Raw genomic sequence first — 23620 nt, forward strand, 5'->3', positions numbered from 1 at the left:
CTTTGTTTAGCTTGCTTAGCTCTCTGTGCTCTGCAGGAGGTCGTCATTGGTTATCTATTTTGTACATGGTAGTGTGTATATTTTAATCCCAAATTCCTATTTTATCCCTTCCCCCCCTTCCCTCTTTGGTAACCATAAGTTTGTTTGTTATGTCTGTGGGTCTCTTTCTGTTCTGTATATAAGTTCTTTTGTATCATTTTTTTTAAAGTCCACATATAAGTGATATCATATGATATTTGTCTTTGTCTGACTGACTTCGCTTAATGATAACCTCGGGGTCCATCCATGTTGCTGCAAATGGAATTATTTTATTCTTTTTTATGGCTGAGTAATATTCCACTGTGTATATCTATACACCACATCTTCCTTATCCATTCGTCTTGTCGATGGACATTTAGGTTGCTTACATATCTTGGCTATTGTTAATAGTGCTGGAATGAACACTGGGGTGCACGTGTCTTTTCGAATAATGTTTTTCTCTGGATGTATGCCTAGGAGTGGGATTGCAGGATCATGTGGTAGCTCTGTTTTTAGACATACAATCTTATAGGGTCAATTGATCACCATGTCCATCCTTTGATTTTCTTTACTTCATATTTTGCCATATTTGTCCTATCACATTTTCTTAATGAAGTTATAGTCTCTGTCAGATTAATATATATTGCTTAATTAATGAAGTTATAGTCTCTGTCAGATTAATATATATTGCTTAATTAATTCCCCTGACATCATTAAAAGCAATGAACTTCATTAATGCTGCTGAGACTGAAAACAAATACAACATTAGAAAATCAAAAGTCTTGTGAATCTCACTAGCAATTGTTGGAATAAAATAGTCCAAGTGAATCATATTGGCTTATTTAGTATAAAATCTTCAATGTGTCTATCTTTTCACTGTTGATAGGCATTTATGTTATTTCAAATTTTTAGTTATTATGAATAAAGTTTCTGTAAGCAGTGTAGTACAGACTGTTTTACAGATATGTAATTTTATTTCTCTAGGAAAAATACCTAGGAGTGAGATTGCGGATCATATGGAAAGTGAATGTTTAAGTGTTTTCCATGTTTATTTGAATTGCTTTAATTTCTTAGGATATGGCTAGTATTCTGTTTTTAAAAAAAATAAAAAGTAAAATAAGAACTTGGAGGTTTAGTGTAAACTCACCACTTTCTGTAAGGTCCAGACAGGTTAAGGTTAGGCCGTTCCTAATTAGAAATTTGCTTCAGATATAAGCATTTGTAAGTTTCCTAGCAGACAAGATGTAACATAATAAGTGCTTATATTTTAAAATATGATTTATAATTGATTTTAAAATATGATTTATAATTGATTTTAAAATATGATTTATAATTACACTAACCAGAAGATGAATCTGCTCTTATTTCTTTGTCATGAGTAAAAGCCTAATTGAAAAATTGGTTTTGGTCCTTTGCTGTGTGTCATGCATATTTGTCATTCCTCTTTAGGTTGGTCAAAAATTAAAATTCTAGAGTTACAGCCCAGTATTATGCTGTGAAAGTGTAAATCAATCTATTGGTATCTCCCTAACCTTCACTTTATTTGGGTAGATTTCTTTTAACTAATGAATACCAGGTCCAGCAAATCTCTAACCTAGCTGAACATCAGACCCCTCCTCCCCCAGCAACTTAAAAATTGAATAGCTTTCTGGGTCACTGTATTCAGAATTTGGAAATAGTAGGTATAGGTCAGGTATTCAGTATGTACATTTTTGAAAAAGCTTTTCAAAGTTGGTGATTAGTCAGATTTGGGAAACTTGTTTCTTTATTAGAGAAAAATGATCAGACTTGCCTCTTCGTGGCATCTCATCTATTTGCCTGGATTTAGTCTTGCACAGCAGGTTGATCTCTGCTGTGGAAATTTCCTTTGAACTTCCTTTTCAGGCAGCACTGAAAAGATTAAGGAGTGGGACATGATTGAGACCATGAGACATTATCAAGTCTGAAGAGGCATAGATAACTAGACAAAGAGACAGTCCCATGAATAAAAGATGTTATCAAAGACTTAGCATGAAGGTCAAAAGCTGTAATACAAATGAAATATAAAATGACTAGTTATGTTTTAATTTTATGTAAAGAATGGTTAATTTTTAGTACAAGTATGTTCCAAATATTTCATTAGATATACTTATAGTAAAAATTATCTCAAATTTTAATGTAAATATTTTATCATTACCTATTTATCTGAGATTGAAATTTCATGGGATATCCTGTATTTAATTTGACAGCCCTACCTTGGAAGCCCACTAGTGTGGAAGGAGGACATGACATATAGCTTAGATGCAGCAGTGTACCACAAAACAGCCATTCAGCTTAACTTGCCCCAGGAGCAGGCTTTATTTTAAAATACCTGTTTTTTAATCTAAAATGAAAATATGAAATTTTATTGAGGTATACCTAATTTATAATATATTCAGGTATACAACATAGTAATTTAAAATTTTTAGACTTTATACTCCTGATATCAATTATATTCCGTGTTGTACAATATATCCTTGTAACTTGTTTTACGAATAGTAGTTTGTACCTTTTAGTCCCCTACCTATCCTACCCCACTCCACTTCCCTCTCCCACTTGTAACCACTAGTTTTTTCTCTATATCTGTAAGTCTGTTTCATTTTTGTTATGTTCATTAGTTTTGTTTTTTAGATTCCACATATAAGTGATAACATACAGTATTAGTCTGACTTATTTCACTAAACATAATACTCTCTGGGTCCATCCATGTTGTTGCAAGTGACAAAATTTCATTTTTTATGGCTTTGTAGTATTTCATTGTATCTATGTACCACATCTTTTTTTATCCATTTCTGTCAGTGGACATTTAGGTTGCTTCCATGTCTTTGCTGTTGTAAATAGTGCTGCAGTGAACACTGGGGTGCATGCATCCTTTTGAGCCATGGTTTTTTTTTTTCTTTCATATATTTGTCTGGGAGTGGGGTTGCTGGATCATATGGTAGCTCTATTTATAGTTTTTTAAGGAATCTCCATACTGTTATCCATAGTGGCTGTACCCACTTGCATTCCCACCAACAGTGTAGGAGGGTTTCCTTTTCTCCACACCCTCTCCAGCATTTATTATTTGTAGACTTTTTGATGATGGCTGTTCTGACTGGTGTGAGGTGATATCTCATTGTAGTTTCAATTTGCATTTCTCTAATAATTAGTGATTTGAGCACCTTTTCATGTCTCTTGGCCATCTGTATGTCTTCTTTGGAGAAATGTCTATTTAGGTCTTCTGCCCAGCTTTTGATTGGGTTGTGTATTTTTTTTTTTTTTTTGTGGGTTTTTTTTTGATATTGAGCTGTGTGAGCTGTTTGTAAATTTTGGAGATTAATCCCTTGTTGGTCGCATCATTTGCAAATATTTTCTCCCGTTTTGAGCATTGTCTTTTTGTTTATGGTTTCCTTTGCTGTGCAAAACTTTTGAGTTTAATTAGGTTGCATTTTTTTTATCTTTGTTTTTATTTCCATTACTCTAGGAGACAGATCCAAAAAGATACTGCTGTGATTTATGTCAGTGTTTTGCCTATGTTTTCCTCCAGGAGTTTTATAGTATCCATCTGGTTTTACATTTAAGTCTTTAATCCATTTTGAGTTTATATTTGTGTATGGTGTTAATGAATGTTTTAATTTTATTTTTTTACATGTAGCTGTCCAGTTTTTCCAGCACCATTTATGGAAGAGACTGTTTCCTCCATTGTATAGTCTTGCCCCCTTTGTCATAGATTAATTGACCATAGGTGAGTGAGTTTATTTCTGTGTTTTCTCTCCTGTCCCATTGATCTATATTTCTGTTTTTGTGCCAGTACCATACTGTTTTAATGACTGTAGCTTGTAGTGCAGTCTGAAGTCACAGTCCTCCAGATCTGTTTCCCTTTTTCTAGATTGCTTTGCTTATTCTGGGTCTTTTGTGTCTCCATACAAATTTTAAGATTTTTTTTTGTTCTAGTTCTGTGAAAAATGCCATTGGTAATTTGATAGGGATTGCGCTGAATCTGTAGATTGCCTTGGGTAGTACGGTCATTTTGACAATACTGATTCTTCCAAAACAATTGTATTGTATATCTTTCCATCTGATTGTGTCATCTTCGATTTCTTTCATCAGCATCTTATAGTTTTCTGAGTACAGGTCTTTTGCCTCCTTAGGTAGGTTTATTTCTTGGTAACTTATTCTTTTTGATGTGGTGGTAAATGGGATTGTTCCTTTAATTTCTCTTTCTAATCTTTCATTGTTAGTGTAAGGCCAGTGTTTCCTTAATGACTTTCTGTTTGAAAGATCAGTCCATTGATGTCAGTGGGGTATTAAAGTCCCCTAGTATTATTGTATTGCTGTTGATTTCTCCCTTTTGTCTGTTAATATTTTCTTTATGTATTTAGGTGGTCCTATGTTGGGTGCATATATATTTATAATTATTATATCTTCTTCTTGGAAATTGATCCCTTAATCATTATGTAATGTCCTTCTTTGTCTCTTGTAACAGTCTTTGTTTTAAAGTCTACTTTGGTATAAGTATTGCTACCCTGGCATTCTTCTGATTTCCATTTGCATGGAATCCCTTTTCTACCCCTTCACCTTCAGTCTGCATGTGTTGTTAGATCTGAAGTGAGTTTCTTGTTAGCAGCATATATGTGTCTTGCTTTTGTATTGATTTAGCCACTCTTGATTGGAGTATTTAATCCATTTACGTTTAAAATGATTATTGATCTGTATGTACTTATTACCATTTGGTTAATTGTTTTGGGGTTGTTTTTGTAGTTCTTTTTTGTTCTCCTTTTGTTCTCTTCCCTTGTGATTTGATGACTATTTTTCCTGTTTGGATTCCTTTCTCTTTTTTGCATATCTATTATAGAATTTTGATTTTTGGTTACCATGAGGTTTATATGTAGCAATCTGTAGATAATGTATCTCTTAATTTCAAACGTATTTTAACAGCTCTACATTTTAAATTCTTTTCCTTTCACAATTACTATTTTTGTTTACCTCTGTTTTGTGTATGCCTTAATTGCTTATTGTGGATATAGTGATTTTATTACTCTTTTTTTTTAAACTTTCGTGTGCTAGTATTGTACATAGTTGACTTACTACCTTTAGTGCATATTTGCCTTTACCGATGAGACTTTGCTTTTTGTAACTTTCATGCTTCTAGTTTTGGCCTTTTCTTTTTCGTTTAACATTTCTTGCAGAGCTGATTGGGCGTTGCTGAACTCTTTTAGCTTTTGCTTGGCTGTATACTTTTGATCTCAATCACATCTGAATGAGGGCCTTGCTGGGTAAAGTAATCTTGGTTGTAGGTTTTTCCTTTTCATCACTTTAAATCTATAGTATCACTCTGTCTGGCATGCAGAGTTTCTGCTGAAAAGTCAGCTAATAGCCTTATGGAAGTCTTTTTTTTAAAATGTACCTTGTTTTTCCCTTGCTACTTTTAATATTTTCTTTTTCTTTAATATTTCTTATGTTAATTACAATGTATCTTGGTGTGGCCCTCTTTGGGTTGATCCTGTTTGGGACTCTCTGTGATTTCTGTTTCCTTTCCCAAATTAGAGAAATTTTCAGCTATTACATCTTTGAATACGTTCTCTGCCCCTTTCTCTCTGGCTTCTCCTTCTAGAACCTCTATAACCTGAGTGTTGGTACATTTGATGTTGTCCCAGAGGTCTCCAACTGCCTTCATCTTTTTTTGTTTTTTTTGTGGGTATTTTGTTTGTTTGTTTGTTTTGCTGCACCATGTGGCATGTAGCATCTTAGTTCCCTGATTAGGGATCAAACTTGTGCCCCCTGCATTGGAAGTATGGAGTCTCAACCACTGGTCTGCCAGAGAAGTCCTGTCCTCATTTCTTTTTATTTTTCTTGTTTCTTTTATTTTGTTCAGCTTCAGTGATTTCCATGACTGTCTTCTAGCTCACTGATCTGTTCCTCTGTGTCATTTAGTTTACTGTTGATTCCTTCTAGTGTATTTTCCGTTTCACTTATTGTATTCTTCATTTGTTTGGTTGTCCTTTATATTTTCTTTTTATTAACAAAAAAAAATTTCTAACTTCCTCACCCTGCTCATCCATTCTTCTTCTGCTCTCATCTTTGATCATCTTTACAACCATTACCTTGAACTCTTTCTTGGGTAGATTGCCTATCTCCACCTCACTTACTTCTTGTTCCTTCATTTGGAATCTGTTCCTCTGTTACCTCATTTTGCCTAGCTTGTTGTTTTTTATTTCTATGTATCTGGTAAGTTGGTTACATTCCCCAACCTTGGAGAAGTAACCTTTTGTAGGAGACATCTCTGTCCTAGCAGTGCATTTCCCTGTAGTCACTAGAGCTGTATGCTCTAGGATTGACCTCTAAGTGGGCTGTGTGGGTCCTTCTCTTGTGACAGGCTGACTACTGTGGGTGGTTTGGTAGGCATAGCCAGTTTCTGGTTTGGTTGGCTGCCAGGTCCTGCCTTGTTCTGAGGCTGCCAACTCCTGATTGGCAGGCTGGTTCATAAGACAGCTGGCTGGGGAACCCTGGGGTTTCTGGGGCTAGTGCTGGCTCACTGGAGGGTGCAGTTGGGGTCCAGGTGATCCTGGGGCTGGTACCCGCCCACTAGTGAGCAGAGCCATGTCCTGGGGTCTGGCTGCAGGGCCCAGATGTCCCAGGCTGGTGTCTGACCACTGGTGGGTGGGGCCAGCCCCTAGTTGCTCTGTAAATAGTTCTAATTTTGGTGTGTCTATGAGAGAGGAAGGAAGCTCAGGGTCTTCCTACTCTGCCATCCTTGAAACTCCCTCTACCTGTTTTTTGCTTCTTGTTAGTTACTTGAAAGCTAGCTTTGTAAGTGGTAGAAGAGACACTCATTTTGTTTTTCCCCTCTTAATCAGAAAGTCATTATATATTGTCCTTTTTTGACCTCACTTGGTCAAAAGGCTAAATAAACATTTGTCTTTACTTATCAGCAGTCTTCTGTACTTGAATTCACAATTGCTTTTAGAATCCAAAAGCAAATATTTATATCATGCTAGTCTAGGTGTTCAGTTCTTTTAATGTTAATCTTGAGGAGGATTTTTATCTGTTTAATCTTCACAAATCCTTGAGTTTGCTAATATATATGATGTTTTAGAGGTAGTATAACATTTGTTTGTTTGTTTTTTTTTTTTTTGCTGGCTAAATTTTATAAAGTTAAAGAAGGAGATAAATATGAAACAGTTTCCATTGTTAAGGGAGCAATGTGACCCTTGTGTCTTTGTCCCTAAGTATATAGATATAAATGCAGTAATCCATATGATTTAATTTATTTGAAATTTTTAAAGTTGTTGCTGCTAAGATTTCTGTTCTAAGTAGAGACAGAATTTTGTTGTTTTTTTAGGGAAATTGCGTTAGGCATTAGGAGATATTAGTATTGATGTTTTGTGTGTGGTTTTCCAGTTCAGGCCTCCTTATTGGAAAGGTCAGGACAAAACAGCAGTGCTAGTTGCCCACATAGTAGCCATCTTCTAGCTACTCCTCATCCTTAACAGACTTTTGGTTTTATTCAGATATCTGGTCCCTATTTATATGCAGGAATGGCTAAATTCTTCTTGTCTCTAGGTGACTTTCCGTCGGTCAGACATGATGTTTCCTTTACTTTCCCTTAGTGGTTTCTTTAGGAATGGATGCGTGAATCTTTTCTGGCCAGTGACCTGTAGGGGAAAATCTGCTGGAGGGTGTGCTGTTTCTGGGAAAGTTTTTCTCCTCCCTTTATCTCTTTTTCAGAATGAAGATATTTTCTTCAGTCCTTGGTTATTGTGGTGTGAGAATGCTTTGCATAGAGTTAATATGCACTTCTTTGGAGACAAATCTGAGAATAAGCCAACATATGGAGGATATAGACTTACTGATGAGGCTTGGGTCCTCGGTGACTTCCGGTTAACTGACTCTAGAACCCTCTTATCTTTGGACTTGTTGAGATATGTGATGGTAAACCTTTTTATTGTTTAACAGGCTGTTTTGAGTTGGGGCTAAATTAAAAGAGTAAGGTAGACTTAATGCTTTTCTTGTTAGATTCTACCACTGCGTATGTCAGAAGGATGGTTCCACAAAGATGGCAAGCTGAAAGTTCCTTACCTTCCTTCCTATTCTTTGTTTTTTCCTTTACAGAGAGCCATTTCTCATCCATGACATACCTACTTTAGAAAGAAAGTAAAAACTTCAGACATTTCTTGGGAAAGCAAATTTATTATCATGTTTTCTTCTTCCAAAAGAAACTGTCTCGAACTGCTTACTATCTACTGGAAAAGGCCATTGTGTGGCTTGGAGCTGGTCAGTGTGTCTGAGCTTTTAGGCCAGTGTGTGTCTATGACTGGGCATGTCTGAGTTCTTTATAATGAATATAAGATCACTGTTTCTTGCAAATATGCCTTCCGCATATGGAACTTTGCCATGAAATACCATATGGTTCTAAGGCACAAAGTTCTTCCTGCCTGAGAACAATATCTGCAAAATAGAGCTACTCACACTGAAGCTCAACAAAGAAATCCTTTGCTTTTTCTTCAGGACTCACCGAGTCTGGCCATGAACTTATTATTTGGACAACATATAAGCTATCTTGCAATTCTTTTTGAAGACTGTTTGTTCCCTATTCCTCACTCAGTTATATCACCGTGAGTGTCTTTTGTCAATGGTTGTGACAGAATACATTCTCAGAAAAGTAGTAATGAATGGTGATATTGTCTTCCTCTCTGGATTTTCTTTCCTGATAGACAAATACATAATCAACAAACATTGTTCTTAGTGGGGAAGGGGGTTATAGAGATGACTGGCATTGCTGTTTAAGGAGTCTGCACTCTAGTTAGGAGAAAGCCCCATTAAGCAAATGGTAGATGTATGTATGAGGTGCAGAAGTGACAGAGAGGATGGGATGACTTAATCTGGGGAAAGCAGAAAGAAGATGATTTCTAGGAGGTTTCATCTGAGTTACGATCCTAATGGACGAAAGGATATTCCAAACAGAGGGAAGTGTTTGCAAAGGCTCAGTAACGTGGACAAGAATGAGGAGATGATGTTTTGGAGGTAAATGGGAAGAAGGGGAGCTTTTACTTGCCTCTTCAGTCCGATCAAATCACGTGTTTGGCTCTCCTAGGCTCTCATAGCCTGTGTCTTTTTTCTTTTCTTTAAATTTTTAAATTTATTTATTATATTTTTATTGACTGTGTTGGGTCTTTGTTGCTGCGCACAGGCTTTCTGTAGTTGTGGAGAGCAGGGTCTACTCTTAATTGCGGTGCTTGGACTTCTTGCTGCGGTCGTTTTTCTTGTTGCGGAACATGGGCTCTAGATGCGTGGGCTTCAGTGGTTGCGGCGTGTGGGCTCAGTAGTTGTGGCTCGCGGGCTGTAGAGTGCAGGCTCAGTAGTTATGGCTCACGGGCTTAGTTGCTTCGCCACATGTGGGATCTACCCAGCCCAAGGCTTGAAGCCGTGTCCCCAGCATTGGCAGGTGGATTCTTAACCACTGTGCCACTAGGGAAGCCCTCATAGCCTGTGTCTTGACCTGGGTAAGGAGAATGTGATATGGAGAGTTCTAGAAGAAACCCCAAGGGTAGCCAGTAGCTAAGAGCATGCCAGGAGATATAGCTGTCTCTGCCCCTACATCGAATGAACTGGACTACTTTATTAACTTCTCTGGGTCTTCGCTTTCTCCTATTTGAAACAAGGAACCCACCTTACAGGAAGTTTAAAATAATCCTTGTAATGAGGTTAGAAATATGTGTACTATGTAGTAAGTAGCCAATTAGTATGAGCTCTTGGGTATTAGTATAATATACTTGGTATTAAATTACATGTTAAGTTTGATCAAGGGGAAATTATATTATTTCAAAAGGGCAGTTCCCTCATGATGTCCCTGACCACATTCATTAGCGTTATTTGTAGGAAACCATTGACGAGAGTTTGAAAGATGGCTCATGACAGACAGACTCTTCTGACTTTGTAGGACTACAAGGTAGCAAAGCTTGTCCTGGACTGTTTTCTATTCCTGCCTTTTTTCCATAGTAAACCTCGAAGACTACTTGTCTTTACTGAATTTGTTATAAAATTGCTTCTGTTTTATGTTTTGGGTTTTTGGCTGAGAGGCATGTGGGATCTTAGCTCCCTGACCAGGGATAGAACATGCACCCCCTGCATTAGAAGGCCAAGTCTTAATCGCTGGACCTCCAGGGAAGTCCCAGACCTTACTGATATTTGTGAGACCTTAATGGGGAGGCGAGTGACTTTGATTGTAGTAAGAACTTCTCAGAATGGTTCTTAAGGTTTGTTTCTCTTTGAACCTTCTGTCCCGACCCCCACCCCCAGCCCCCTGTTAGCTCTGAATTGCTGGCTTGCAGCACGTTGCTAAGGCTGTTATTTATGGTGATTGGTGTATTACTCAGGGTTCTCTAGAGAAACAGGCCCAATAGGACATGATGTATATGAGTATGATATAGGAATTGACTCATGTAGTACGGAGGCCAAAAAGTCCTACAGTCTGCCATCTGCAAGCTGGCGTAGCCAGGGGGGCTTGTGGTATACTTCAGTCTGAGTCCAAAGGCCCCAAGAACCAGGAGCTCTGGTGTCTAGGGCCAGAGAAGGTGGACCTCCCAGCTCAGAGAGAGAGGGAGAATTCACCCTTCTGTAGCCTTTTCTGTTGTATTCATCCCTCAGTGAATGACATGATGCCCTCCCACGTTGGTGAGGGTGGATCTCTCTACTTGGTCTACTGAATCAAATGCTAATCTCTTCCAGAAACACTATGATAGACACACTCAGAAGTAACTTTTCACCAGCTATCTGGGCATCCCCTAGTCCAGTCAAGTTGACACATAAAATTAACAGTCACAATTGGTTTTGCTTTTGATGAGCTTATGTTATTAAATGGGACCATTAGAAGTTATTGTCATGGATCCGTTTCACTCCGGTGGGTGGAACAGATGCTAAGGAGAAAAGCAGGTTTGGGGAGGATTATCACCAGCAAGACTTGCCGGCTTTCTCTCTTACCTACTATCACCGTGTTCAGGAACGTGAGACACTTCTGTTGAGTAACTCCTCAGCACTTAGCTTGATCATCTCTCATAAAGACTGGGCTGAATGAAGACTCAGAGTCATGTAAGAACATGCCGGTGGGATGGGGGCACGCAGGGTCAGGTAAAACATGTGGACTTGGATTCGGGAGAGACCTAGCTTAAGGTCCTAGTTTTACGAGCTAACTGATTTTGTACCTAACGTCTCAGTTTTGCTTACCCATAATGTGGGGCTCATAACACCTACTTCACTCTGTGACAGTGAAAAACGCTAGGCAAATACTTAGGTTTTGCATTTTGGCCCTTGTTCAGTTTCTCTTCAGTCGGTTACATCACAGACTTCATCACCAGCTATGTACTGTGGGGTCTGCTGCTGTGAGTGAAGCCACTCCTGTTGTGCACGGTGCAGCAAGGCCCCATTCACTTGTGTCTTCAAGGAACACTTTACCATCACACACATTTCTCTGTACCAGTGATGTCCAATTGAAATATAGCGTGAGCCACATTGGTACTTCACATTTTTCTAGCAGCAGTATTAAAACATTATGAAAGTGATGAAAGCCATGTTAGTCATTTGTTTTACCCCATATATCTGAAACATTTTTCAGTGTGTAACCACTATGGCTAGTATTAGTGAGATGTCTCATAATCTTCTTTTTCTTGTGTAGAGTATTTGAAATCCAGTATGTGTTTAGGCTTACAACATGTGTTGACTTGGAGTAGCCTCACTTCAAGTGCTCAGTAGGCGCGTGTGGTTAGTGGCTCCTGGACTGGACAGCACAGCTCCAGACTGCTGGTTGCTCACCTGCATCCGTCTTAAGATTCAGTTTTGTCTGCCACTTCCACAGTTGTGAAAATAACATTTTTTTGATGTGGACCATTTTTAATTTGAATTTGTTGCAGTATCGCTTCTGTTTCATGTTTTGGTTTTTTTGGGCCACGATGCATGTGGGATCTTACCTCCCCCACCGTGCGTTTCTAACCACAGCCCTACTCAATGTGCGTAATTACTGTCCTCGCAGGTGAACAGCTTGAGGTGAAGTGACCTGTAGGACACCCTACAGATCGTGAGGGATCCTGGATACGGGCAGTGGTCTTAAACCGGAGCCTGTGCTCTTAATCACTCACTTTGCTACCCTGTTAGTCACATGTGACCTTGTTAATAAATGAAGTCAGTCAAGTGATCTGTGATAGGCTGTTTTCTCATCCATTGTGGTGGTTTGAGGCACTACTTCCATATGGGATTAGTGCTGTGAGGTACATCAAGTTCTCATCCTAAAGTTGATTTTATTGCAGTGGGGTGACTGAAATAAGCAAATACATATAGGAATTACACACCTCTTATTGAAGAAAAAAAAAAGCATGGCTATGAGGGAAACAATAACATGGAGGTTGGAAAGAATATAGGCTTTAGAGCAGGATACCGATTGAGATTCTGCCCCTGTCTCCTCCTAGATGTGAAGCTGGGTGAGATGCTTAACTTCCTCATTTGTGAAATGAGGATGAACTTTCTAGGAGATTTAATGAGACAGGTGTGAAGGTGCTCAGTGCAGTGCAGTGAGGAAATTCATGGAATCATGGATTTAACTTCCCTAGTTTCAGTGTTCACCAGCGGCTCCCCTCCTCCAAGACAGCCCCCCGTAATGACCTGTAGTTTTGCTGAGGCTTGAATTTGACTTAGGAGGTCGGTGAGAATGTGGATAGAAGTCATGCTTAGCCGCTGGGTAAGCCTAGCCTGGGGCCCATTTGTCCACGATGCAATGGGATTTTTCTGTTCTGTGTTCAGCACTTTATATACATTTTATTATGAAACATGTTAAAGCAGTATTTGCAAAGCTGGGGCTTTTTAAATTTTCCCGTTTCAGTACTGTGGGACAATATAATTCAGTCTGTCAAGATAACTTTATGTTTAGTCTACCTCAGGCACTTAGAATCTGGTGTTCACTGTTCATTGGGGCAAATTCACTGGATAAGGAATTTTTCATAGAAAATAACATATGGAAAGAATACTTGTTTTAGAGTAAATTGAGATAAACCTTACTAGCCAGGGGTGGTGGTACTGTGGCATTTTCTCCCTAATGGGGTATCTCATTGGGATTTCTGTCAGTTAGGGTTTGGTTCAGTCACATGTGACCGGTGATCCAAAACCCTCCCCCTGCCCCCAAAAGTGATCTGTAAATATAGATGTTTATTTCTCTCTCACATAAAGGAAGTTGGGAGGTGGAGTTCCAGGGTTGTCATGACTGTTCCACATTTGGGAGGGTCTCAGGCTCTTCATATTTTTTTGCTTTACCATCTTCACGGGCCACGCTGTGGTTTCCAGCTAGCACATCAAATTCCAGCCAGTGGGGAAAGAGAATAGAGGCAAGAAGTGCCCGCTTCAACTACTCTTTATGGTTTCCTGGAAGTCACACATGCTTTTGCCTGCATCTCATTGGCTTTAACTTAGTCACTTGACCGCGTCCATTGTCCAGTGAGGCTGGTATTTGTAGTCTTAGGTGGGCATATTCACTGTCCCAAGTATCTGCAGGTGAGGAAGAGAGTGAGAACTTATCTGGAGAGGAAATTGTTAACCGCAGTGGCTCCCTCAGAATTTTATAATGTATGAAATGGGCCAGAGCCCCTTTGTTATGCTGTTCTGACGTGTGGTTTGGGGAGGTCTGTTTCAAGGAAAGCTCTGATAATTTTGCCCCGGTGGTTTTATGCAGATCTTTTCTGGCTAAGTGTCCATAGGAAGGGAAAACAAAAATGATACCTATCCTATGGCCTTTTCCTGCTATTATCTTTTACTGTATCTCATTAATGGGTGTTAAAGCTATGCCTCTGTGCATTTCAGAGACCATCTGTGCCTGGAATAAATCCTTTTACCTCCTTGAAAAGCATTTGTCCCTCTAAGTCATGACTTAGAGGGCCAGGATAGGGAGGGTGGGAGGGGAGGGGTCGTGGGGATATATGTATAAATACAGCTGATTCACTTTGGTGTACCTCAGAAACTGGCACAACAGTGTAAAGCAATTATATTCCAATAAAGAGCTTTTAAAAAAAAAAGTATGTATTTACAAAAAAAGAGAAAGCATTTGTCTTTCTACTATCTTTAAGGTATATGCGCACACCAGTACCCACCCTCCTGGAGGAGGTACAGTACCCACTGGTCACCTCCCACTCTGCTATAGAATCTGACTGTGGTCTCCTTCATTCACCAGGAGGTTATGCAGCCCCCACCGTGAGTGTTAAGACTTACGATGGGGACTGCAGGTCAAGGCAGGCTCTGCACAGCAGTGGTTGCCAGGTTCCTAAGTAACCTAATGGCTGGTTTCCTGCTGTAGTCAAGATTCAGTCATAAGGCTTCAGTTGATCATGACTTAGAATGAGAAGGCTATAATATAATTTAAATGGGGACCAAAAAACCCCCCAAAACCAAAACACTCTAGGGAGCATAAGACATCTCTGAACTTTAGAAGTTAAGTATTTTTTCTGAGGCCACTATTATGGATAAATGATCACTGCCAGCCAAGATGTATAAAACTTAGCTTTTACTGTCAATATTTGAAGTGTTCTTTTTATAAGGCTAATCTCTTGCTTGTATTTAGATGTTTGCAAGGATATTTATGTTAAGTTTTTGCAATGTAGTTTCATATAAAAAGCTCTTCTAAAATTCCCATTAGATAATTTCTGGTGGTGAATTTTTTTACTTATTAAAAATATTTTATTCATTCATTAGTAAATATACTAGTGTGAAGACAATATATGGGCAAAACTAAAATGTAGGCTGACTAATAAAACCAGCTGCCCTCCAAAATGTTAACGGATTGAGTCAAACAGGAAGTATGCATATGACAGTTTTCCCTCTTTGCTTAATCCTGAATTGATGAATATCTTTATAATGATCTGGATGAAGACTGTGGATAGCATCTTGTTATGTTAGTGGTATAACAAAACTAGGAGGGTTCTTTGGTCATGGGGTGAAGGAATCAGAATTCTAAAGAAAAAAATGAATCAGCTGTGGAACAATGGACCAAACAAATCTAGCCAGGATGAAAACATGGCTTAATGAAGCACATGCAAGAGTGTTTTAGAGTTTTTGCTGATCGTAAGCACGATGTGAGTCAGTTGATGAGACTGCCAAGAAGAGTTAATTTGTTTTTAGTTCGAATTAATAGAGTACTTAGGGTGTGAGCAGTGGTCCTCCCGCTTGTTTCTGTGTTGGCCACATGATCCTTGGAGAATCATCATCATTCTATTGAGTGTATTTTAGAAGGGACATTGCTGTTGTAATGAGTTTCACGATGTTGTAGCTTTCAAAGTACATTCTTATATTTAGTTTCATGTAAATCTTATTTGACTATGTAATGCTTTATTTATGCACAAACAGGAGAGTACTCAGGATGTTGACGCTGGTAAAGTTTATTATAGAAAAGAGAAGACTCAAGTAGTAGATTGTCTCCAAGTTCCTAAACTGCTGTGTTGAAAAAGCAAAGTAAGGTTTAGTTTGTTCAGTCTTAGATAGCATAGAACTAGGATTTGTGGAAGGCATAGAGAAGCAGGTTTCAATCCTTCATAGCTGTCTAAAATTAAAATAGGCTTCATTGTGAGGTATAAAGGTAGAGTGTGTGTGTATTTTAGTTATAATAGACTCAAATGGGGACTGAGAGACCACTTGGTATGGGTTTTGTATGATTGGTGATGGCTTAGAGGGGTGAGATAGGGAGGGTGGGAAGGAGTTGCAGGAGGGAGGGGATATGGGGATATATGTATAAATACAGCTGATTCACTTTGTTTTACAGCAGAAACTGGCACAACTTGTAAAGCAATTACACTCCAATAAAGAGCTTAAAAAAAAGAGTAATGCATTGATTAGCATGTTGAATAGCATGATTATGGTTCTTTTCTGACTCTGTTTCTTTGAAATTCTCAACCTTGAAATGTTTAAAAAAAAAGGGGAGGGGTTTGGTTGGGGGTATACAGTCAAGTTCAAATCTTATACCTGAAAGGAGAAATGAAAAAAAGTCAATTGGTTTGTTCAGTCTTCCCGCAGGATGATCAGATTTAAACTGTGTGCAATGCGTCATAATTGTGCTGAGTTTAAAAATGTGTAAAGTGGCTATTAAAAGCTTAACTTAAATGTAAATTAATTAAAATTTGAGTATATAAAAAGGGTCCTGTGTTTTAAAACTTAAAATAAATGAATAAAGTGATACAGGTTAAAATCTTTTTCATCCTTATTTTCCATCTGTCCAATGTCCAAGGCCGTCCTTCGTCCACAATTTCCATATGGAAACAAATACATTTTCTGATTTTCTTCCCTTTTCTGTGGGAGTGGTGGCTTACATACTGTTCTATACTGTTTCCTTCCACAAGATATTTTGAAGATCTTTTCATATCAGTACATAAGAGAACTTTGTCATACTTTTTAAATAAAGCTAATAGTATTACCACTGCTTAGATGTAGTATTATTTATTCCTTTATTTATGAAAAGTTAGGTTGTTGGCATTTTTTTCCCTCGCTTCTGTGGGCCTTGAGGGGTGGGAGGTGCTACTGTGCAGAGCTGAAATTGATTAAAGTTAACTGCAGTTTCCAGTCAAGCCTTTCATGATGCAAGCCTTTAATATACTGCAGAGTTCCAAAATATTTACATCAAGCACATACTGATGTAAATGCAGTTGTTGTCTAGGTGGGAGAGATTTCTGGTGCTTCCTACTCCACCATCTTCCCAGAATCCTTCTACTCTTGTGTAGACTTCATTTGGGAAAGGAAAATGTAAATTAAGCTATGAACGCATGCCTAACTTGTCATTTCTCTGAGTGTATCCATTTTGTCTGTCTTTCTATTGGCTTATAGGTTAGACTCTTGTCAATTTCTAGGATCTCTGTGTTTGAAAAGTAGTTCTTTAGGATATGAGTTGCAAGGTTTTTTTTTGTTTGTTTTTTTATAAGACTTTTTTTCCACTGATTTTGTTTATGGTATGTTTTGCCACGCTAAATTTATTTTTCTAAAAAGATGTAATTGACATATAACTTGTAAGTTTAAGTATAATGTGATGATTTGATACACATATTGCAAAATGATTACAATACTAAATTTATTTTTAATGTTTAGGCAGCTAAATTTATGACCTGTAGATTTTGATTCATGCTTTAAAAGATCTTTCTCATACCAGTATTTAAAGGAATTCTCCCATTTCTTCTAATACCTTTACAGTTTGATCTTTTTACATTAGAAGTTTTAATTTATTTGGGCTGTAATAATGTGTTATAGTCCAATTTAATTTTTTTCTCCATGGTTACCCAGTTATTCCAACACCACTGATTGAAGAAACATCTTTTACTGCTGATTTGAGGTACAATAAAGGTATTGTATAGTATACTTCTATTTGTATTTGAATCTGTTTCTTGGGTCTGTTACATTGGTCTCTCTGTCGATGTATAATATAGTTTATTTTGATATGCAAATAGCTTTTGGGAAACTCTGCTTTCTGACTGCTTTCCCACTGCTAGGTTTTAAATTGCCTTTTTCCTCTCTATCTCTTTTATGTAGAATTGTAGACCTTTTCTCTGTGCTAAGAGTATTCACTTATTGACTGTTTCTATATAGTTATAATGTGGCTGTTATTTTGTCTTAAATGTAACTGCAGTAATTGTTCTTCATAAAAAAGTTGAAGCTTGATACTTAGCCAGGTGCCTCTGGCATGTTTCGTGAGCTGCACCAACATGGTTAGAGTGTACAAGAAGATGGTTTGTGCACATCTTTCTCTTGATCCCTATTCATGAATTTCCCATGCCGTAATCACCAAAACAGCTCACTGCCGCAATGGCTGAACTTAAACACCGGCAAACGAGACACTGCAGAGATTCAGAGCGGTTCTTAAAGAAGAAAATGCGTCTGATAGAAGAAAATTGAATGAAAATATCCCTAGGTTCTAGTTTTTGAACAGTATTTTGTTTATTCAATGAGGGAGTTGGGACAAATGACCATTAAGGTCCCCTCCAGGTCACTGTCGTTCCCCCGTGTACATTTCCATTTCCCTTATTTTACCTGGACACTTGGTATGCAAGTTGAAGCCCTTCTGGGCGGTCCCCAGGGCTTGGCAACTAGAATGCTCTCAGCTGTCTCACTCTGAGCAATTGCTGTCCTCCTTCCATCTGGTCCCCTTTGCGAACCATGGTTAGAGAGCTACAGGCATGAGCTTCACTTGCCTTGCTAGCACACACACGCAAAAGGTTCCTGCTTTCATTCTCTTCATATTATACAAATGGAGAATGTAATATACTGGTGATGTTCCTGCTTTTCAGCTTGGTTTAGCTTTCCCTAAAATGAAGAAGTTAACCTTACTAAAGAAATGGAACGGTCTCCTCTCTCCACTGCTTGGGTTTTTTTTTTTTTTTTTTTTACACTGCGGCACAGTAGTCTTACTACCAGCAGCAGTTTCTTTCTAGGCTGTCTTGTTTGTTAGACTCCTAAATAAAACCCGTGTTTTGAAAGAGCTTGTCCCTCATATTTGAATAGCATTTTAATAAGCCTTTTGAACACTTTTAAACATACTTCACATTAGCCTTATTTGGAAGCCAAATCAGACCAGTTTGTTTAGTCTTTCTAATCCTTTAATCATTTTATCCTCAGCATGTTTCCAAATGCTTCACATCTCCCTGTAGAATCCAGAACTGGGCTGAGTTCTTTTTCAGTCATCCTCTTCAGACTGTTACGGAAAGATCACTCCCTTCCTGTTCCTTATATATCTCAAGATTTGTTGTTTTATGCGCAAGACTACGTTCTGTCTCCAGTTAAGCGTTAAAAAAAAAAAAAAGCTTCTGCTTGACCTAATGTGCCCTGCCTCTAGTGAAGCGGATGCCTCTGTAGTCGGTGCCGGCTTCGTGGGCATGAGCCTGTGTGGCCACACGGGGCTCCCGCTTAGAAAGGTCCCATGCTTGGTTCAATGCTCTTTTGCTGCCATCTTGAAATTGATTTTTTCAACAAGGGGCTCCTGGTTCTCATCTTGCAGTGAGCCCTGCAAATGAAGTAGCTGCCTCTGCTTGTAGTTGATGACTGGAGGACATGGTTAGTAAGTCATGGTTCGTGTCTAACCCACCCTCTGTAACGCTGGTGGGTAGACCCGGGGTGAGCAGATCTGGTTGTAAATTTCCACGCCTCTCCCTGAGTCACAGCCTTCCCCTACCCTGCCTGAAGGTGCGCTCACTGCCCCCCGTTAGCTCTCTGTTCTCCTCCTTGTCATTCCTTTATCTCAGTGCAGGCACTGAGGCCTGTTGATTAATGGAATTCAAGCTTTTGGCATCCAGCTGGTGTCCTTTCCAGAGGATTCTTTCTCCAGGTCCCTCTATCTTTCCTGTCACCTTTTGTCCAGAGCTGATGATTGGCCACTCACCTCCAGGACTGCTTGTCCCTTCTGCCTTCTCTATTCAGGACAGCTGGCCGTTAATTTCTCATTTGAATTTTAGATTTTTTTTTCCCCCTGTCTCTGCAAAGAGATTGGAGTGTAGGACACACAGGAATTCTGATTGGGGCAGAAATTTGGATTCCATTGCATTATCGAGTATTCTGGAATATGGGGCAGTGACTTACAGACATTTTTAAAATGACCCATAAGTTAATTCTAGGTATCAAATCTTAGACACAAGTAGCAAATATAAACTTCTAAAAGTCATTATGTTTCACGGATTGGCTAGTTTTTGATCTGATTCGCTCTTTTTCTTACAGCTTAACAAGCAACAACTGCAGTTACTGAAAGAACGGTTCCAGGCCTTCCTCAATGGGGAAACCCAGATTGTAGCTGATGAAGCATTTTGCAATGCAGTTCGGAGTTACTATGAGGTAAGTTTGAAGAGCTTTGTTTTGGGCATTCTGATGCCTTTTAAAAGGTGTTTTTAATGGTTTTCCCATTTTAAGAAGCTCACTGGTATGATAGGAAGGCTGAGTTTGCAACCTTCCTTGAAAGCATTGTCAATTCTGTTTTGCAATTTAAAAACTAATTCCATAGCCTGGTTTTGAGAGATAAACAGAATTGCAAATTATTCACATCTTTTGAGGAGAAGTAAGCTATTTAGAAAAATCTTCTGGCAGTGATTGATATAGCTGAGTGTAGCTATCTGTAGGTCCACATGTCTAATGTGTCCTTTTTAATCAGGATTTCAATAGTAAATTGCTATCTTGTGCCATTTTGTTCACTAAACTTTATAATTAAGGCCAGTAACTAATTTCATGAGGATAAATTGAATTATTTTCTTCCCAGAGAAATAATACTACAATACCACCTTTCTCGTTCTTTTGATTTTAGTTTGTCACTCATCAGGAATTCTCTGTGGATTTCCTATGGGCACCAGTTTTCACACAGGGTCATTAACTGCTTCAGTGAGTAGCCAGTAGGTGTTAAGGGAGTTCCTTTTTTCCTGAGGATTTTATAGAGTCATTTGGGGCATGCATTCCTTCAGCTGAAGAACAACATGCAAAGGTGTATTAGGCTAGTACAAATTAAAAATGTAGAGATGCATTGTGTCTGAAGTTTTCTGTAGTAGGGAAATATCTTTGCAAGAATGACAAAGTAACTGAATGTACAGATAATTGGTTGGATTAGTAATTAATTGATGGTGTGTATGCATCAGAAGTTGCTTAATGCAGCCCAAGGGAGGTTTATGTTACCCCGATCCTAGGCCTGTCAAACATGGTGAAAGTGCAGAAGTCTTACTTACCAGATGTGTGCATGGCATGAACCTAGTAGCAATCGTGTGAATGCTGTCTAACTGGACCTTGACTCAGAATATCTTAACAAGTATAGAGCATTTTCATCTTGTAAAACTCAAAGCTTAAGTCTTTGAGTCAGTCTTGCAAGATGCAATCTTGCCCTGAATCTTAATAGATGAAATGTAAGGGCCTATGCTTGCATCATGTAATAAAACAAAAGAAAAAACAGAAGTCTGTGTTCAGGAAGAGAGAAATGTATTGGGGAAAGTAATATGTGTAAAAAGATGTCATTCTGTCCATGTTAACATTAGGAAAACAAACTGGGGGCAGGGGGTGGGGAGGTGAGGACTCTTTGTACTAGTCTAATACACCTAAAATTACTCCAAAATATATTCCAAAAATTACTTTTGTGTAAACCTAAAATTACTCCAAAATATATTCCAAAGTGAGTGTTTTTCATACGGGTGTTATAAAGAAGTAAGCATAATATGTTGTTGTCACTTTAGTAAGAGGCACACTTAAACTTTGTTACTGAGAACATTGTTCCTGTAATGAAGGAGTATCACCATTAGTTTCTAAATGAGGACCGTGTTCTCTTCTGGGTACCAAATATAAATGAAAAGGTGTGGATAAGTTTAGGGTTTGAAACATATAATACAGGTCACTTGAAGGGTCTAAAGACAAATTAGGCTTGTGTTGTGTGTGTGGCCCCAAGGGTAAAGCTAGAACTAAGATGGAAACAAGTGGGGAAGATTTCAACCTAATATTATTGGAGTTTGGTTGCACCACCCAAATACAGAATGAACTGGAGAGTGCAGCATCACTGGCAGCCAGATTCTGCCTCACTTCACAATCACTTGGGCAGCATTTTGCACAGACGGGTCCCAGAGCTCTGCCCTGGGCTTACTAAGTCAGAATTTCAGAATCTAGATTTTTAAAAGCTTTCCAGGTTCATTCGCTTACAACTGGTAGATTGCTGACCAATGGAATTAGATGACTGCTTGCTGGGATTGTTACTAAAAGAGATGCAAGTACTGAAGAGGTATATTCAAAAATGGCATCTGGGAAACAGCTGTGGCCTATTAGAAAGTCAGGAAGTGTGGCTTCACGCTGAACTCAGATGCTTACCAAACACATAACACCAGACAAGTCACTGAACCTCTGAGCTTCAGTGTTTCTATTTATGTAATTGGTGGGTAGTAACATTTAAGTATTGTGCTGGGTGATCAAGGGTTTTCAGTTCTTTGGGTAGTATCTCCAGCAATTGTCGGCTTGTGAGACTATATCCAACTTGTCTTTGTGAAATTCTCAAAGGGAATGTGTATTTTTATTACTACTTCTATTTGTTATTCTCCTCTGATTCTTGAGAATGGATGAGAGTTTGAGGTTTTTAATCTTTAAAAATTATCAAAGAAGTATTATAAGATGTCTTGCCCCCACTATCACCACCACAACCATTTGCTTTTCAGATTTTCTACTTGTACGATACAAATGGGATTTTCTTCAACAAGGAAAAACTCTTTTCAGCGTTAATTTGCAAATTTCATATTAAAGGAAAAAGTACTCATTTTCATCTGAAAATATTGAGCCTTAATTTTTGCCCTTGTATTGAATACTTTTATTTAAAATGTATTATTCTAAGATTCAGAAGTTTTCTACTTTGATACTACCTTAAGAACACTGTAATAGAAGTATAATATGATGTTAGAGAATTTTTAAAACATTAAAGAGGAAAAGTTTCTATAATCCTCAAACTGCTCTAAAAATAAAATATTAATTATTAAAGGGGAAGTTAAATATCCCGTCATTCCAGCACCTGTAAACAACTCGAAGTTTAGTGTTTCTCTTTTGTATATATGAAACTAGAATTATTTTAATTTTTTTTACATATGTCGTGAGCATTCTTGAATATTAAATATTCTTCATGAGTATGGTTTTAAATAGCTGTGTAATAGACCACTGTCTGCCTGTATCTAAATTTTATTTGATTTCCTTATTTTTAGACACTTAAGCTTTCTCTGTTCTTGACTGTCAGAAAGGAAGTGCTGAGATGATCATTTATATTCTTAAATAGGTTCATCTTTGATAAATTTCTTCAACTGGTATTACTGGATGATAGAAGATAAACATTGTTTAAACTCTTACACAGATTACCAAGTTGTTCTCGAAAGTACTAACAATTTATGCTATCATAACAGTATATGAGAGTGCCATTTTTTTTTCCCTTCACATGTGATATTGTAAAATAAATGTCAACTGATAGGCTGACTTGTTTTTATTTTACTGTTAGCGAAGTTCAGCATTTCCATACTGGTCATTCATATTTCTTTCTGAATTACCTGTTCATACCCTTTGTCCATTTTTCCATTTGGATATTCATCTTTTAAATACTGATTTTTAAGAGTTCTTTATACACTGACTATTAACCCCTTTTTATGCTGCAGTTATTTTCAGCTGGTTTTTGTTTTGTGTTTTGCATTTTGCAATTTCATTAAACTTCCTTACCTCTGATACTCATTTATTTCCTATTCTGGTAGAATGAAAGGCATAGTCACATTCCGAGTAGAGACTGCACCGCATTTTATTTCCTTTGGATTTCCTTTTCTTTTCGTAAATTATTTGCAGCAGTGGTTTGCATCATACTTTTCCCTCCTTTCCTCATTCCAGCCACACCCCTTCTTGGATTAGTAGCTGTCTGAGTAGAGTATGTTGGTGTAACTCAGGTCTTTGCTGTGGGCCTGTTTCCCCACCTGTTGAAGTGGGAAGAGGATTTCTAAAGCTCCCTCCCTTTTGCGCAAGCCTCTGAGAGTTAATTTGTTTCTTTATATTTCTTCTTTTCCTTGCCCTACATGCTCTCACATCTCCACAATGTAAAGAACAAAAAGAGAGCATGGCTTGATACTATAGCTCC

The 23620-nt window shown here is 38.1% G+C and overlaps 1 protein-coding gene across 2 annotated transcripts in view; it reads left to right on the plus strand.

Moving 5' to 3' along the window:
• Positions 1 to 23620, plus strand: part of CADPS2 (calcium dependent secretion activator 2) — a 524489-nt gene that overhangs the window by 119683 nt on the left and 381186 nt on the right. For both annotated transcript variants that reach the window (XM_057732060.1, XM_057732061.1), the window contains exon 2: positions 19729 to 19842. In XM_057732060.1, the coding sequence (XP_057588043.1) occupies positions 19729 to 19842 (114 nt within the window). The remainder of the gene's footprint in view (positions 1 to 19728; positions 19843 to 23620) is intronic.

Source organism: Hippopotamus amphibius, chromosome 4 (genome assembly GCF_030028045.1).
Source record: "Hippopotamus amphibius kiboko isolate mHipAmp2 chromosome 4, mHipAmp2.hap2, whole genome shotgun sequence".
Lineage (NCBI taxonomy): Eukaryota > Metazoa > Chordata > Mammalia > Artiodactyla > Hippopotamidae > Hippopotamus > Hippopotamus amphibius.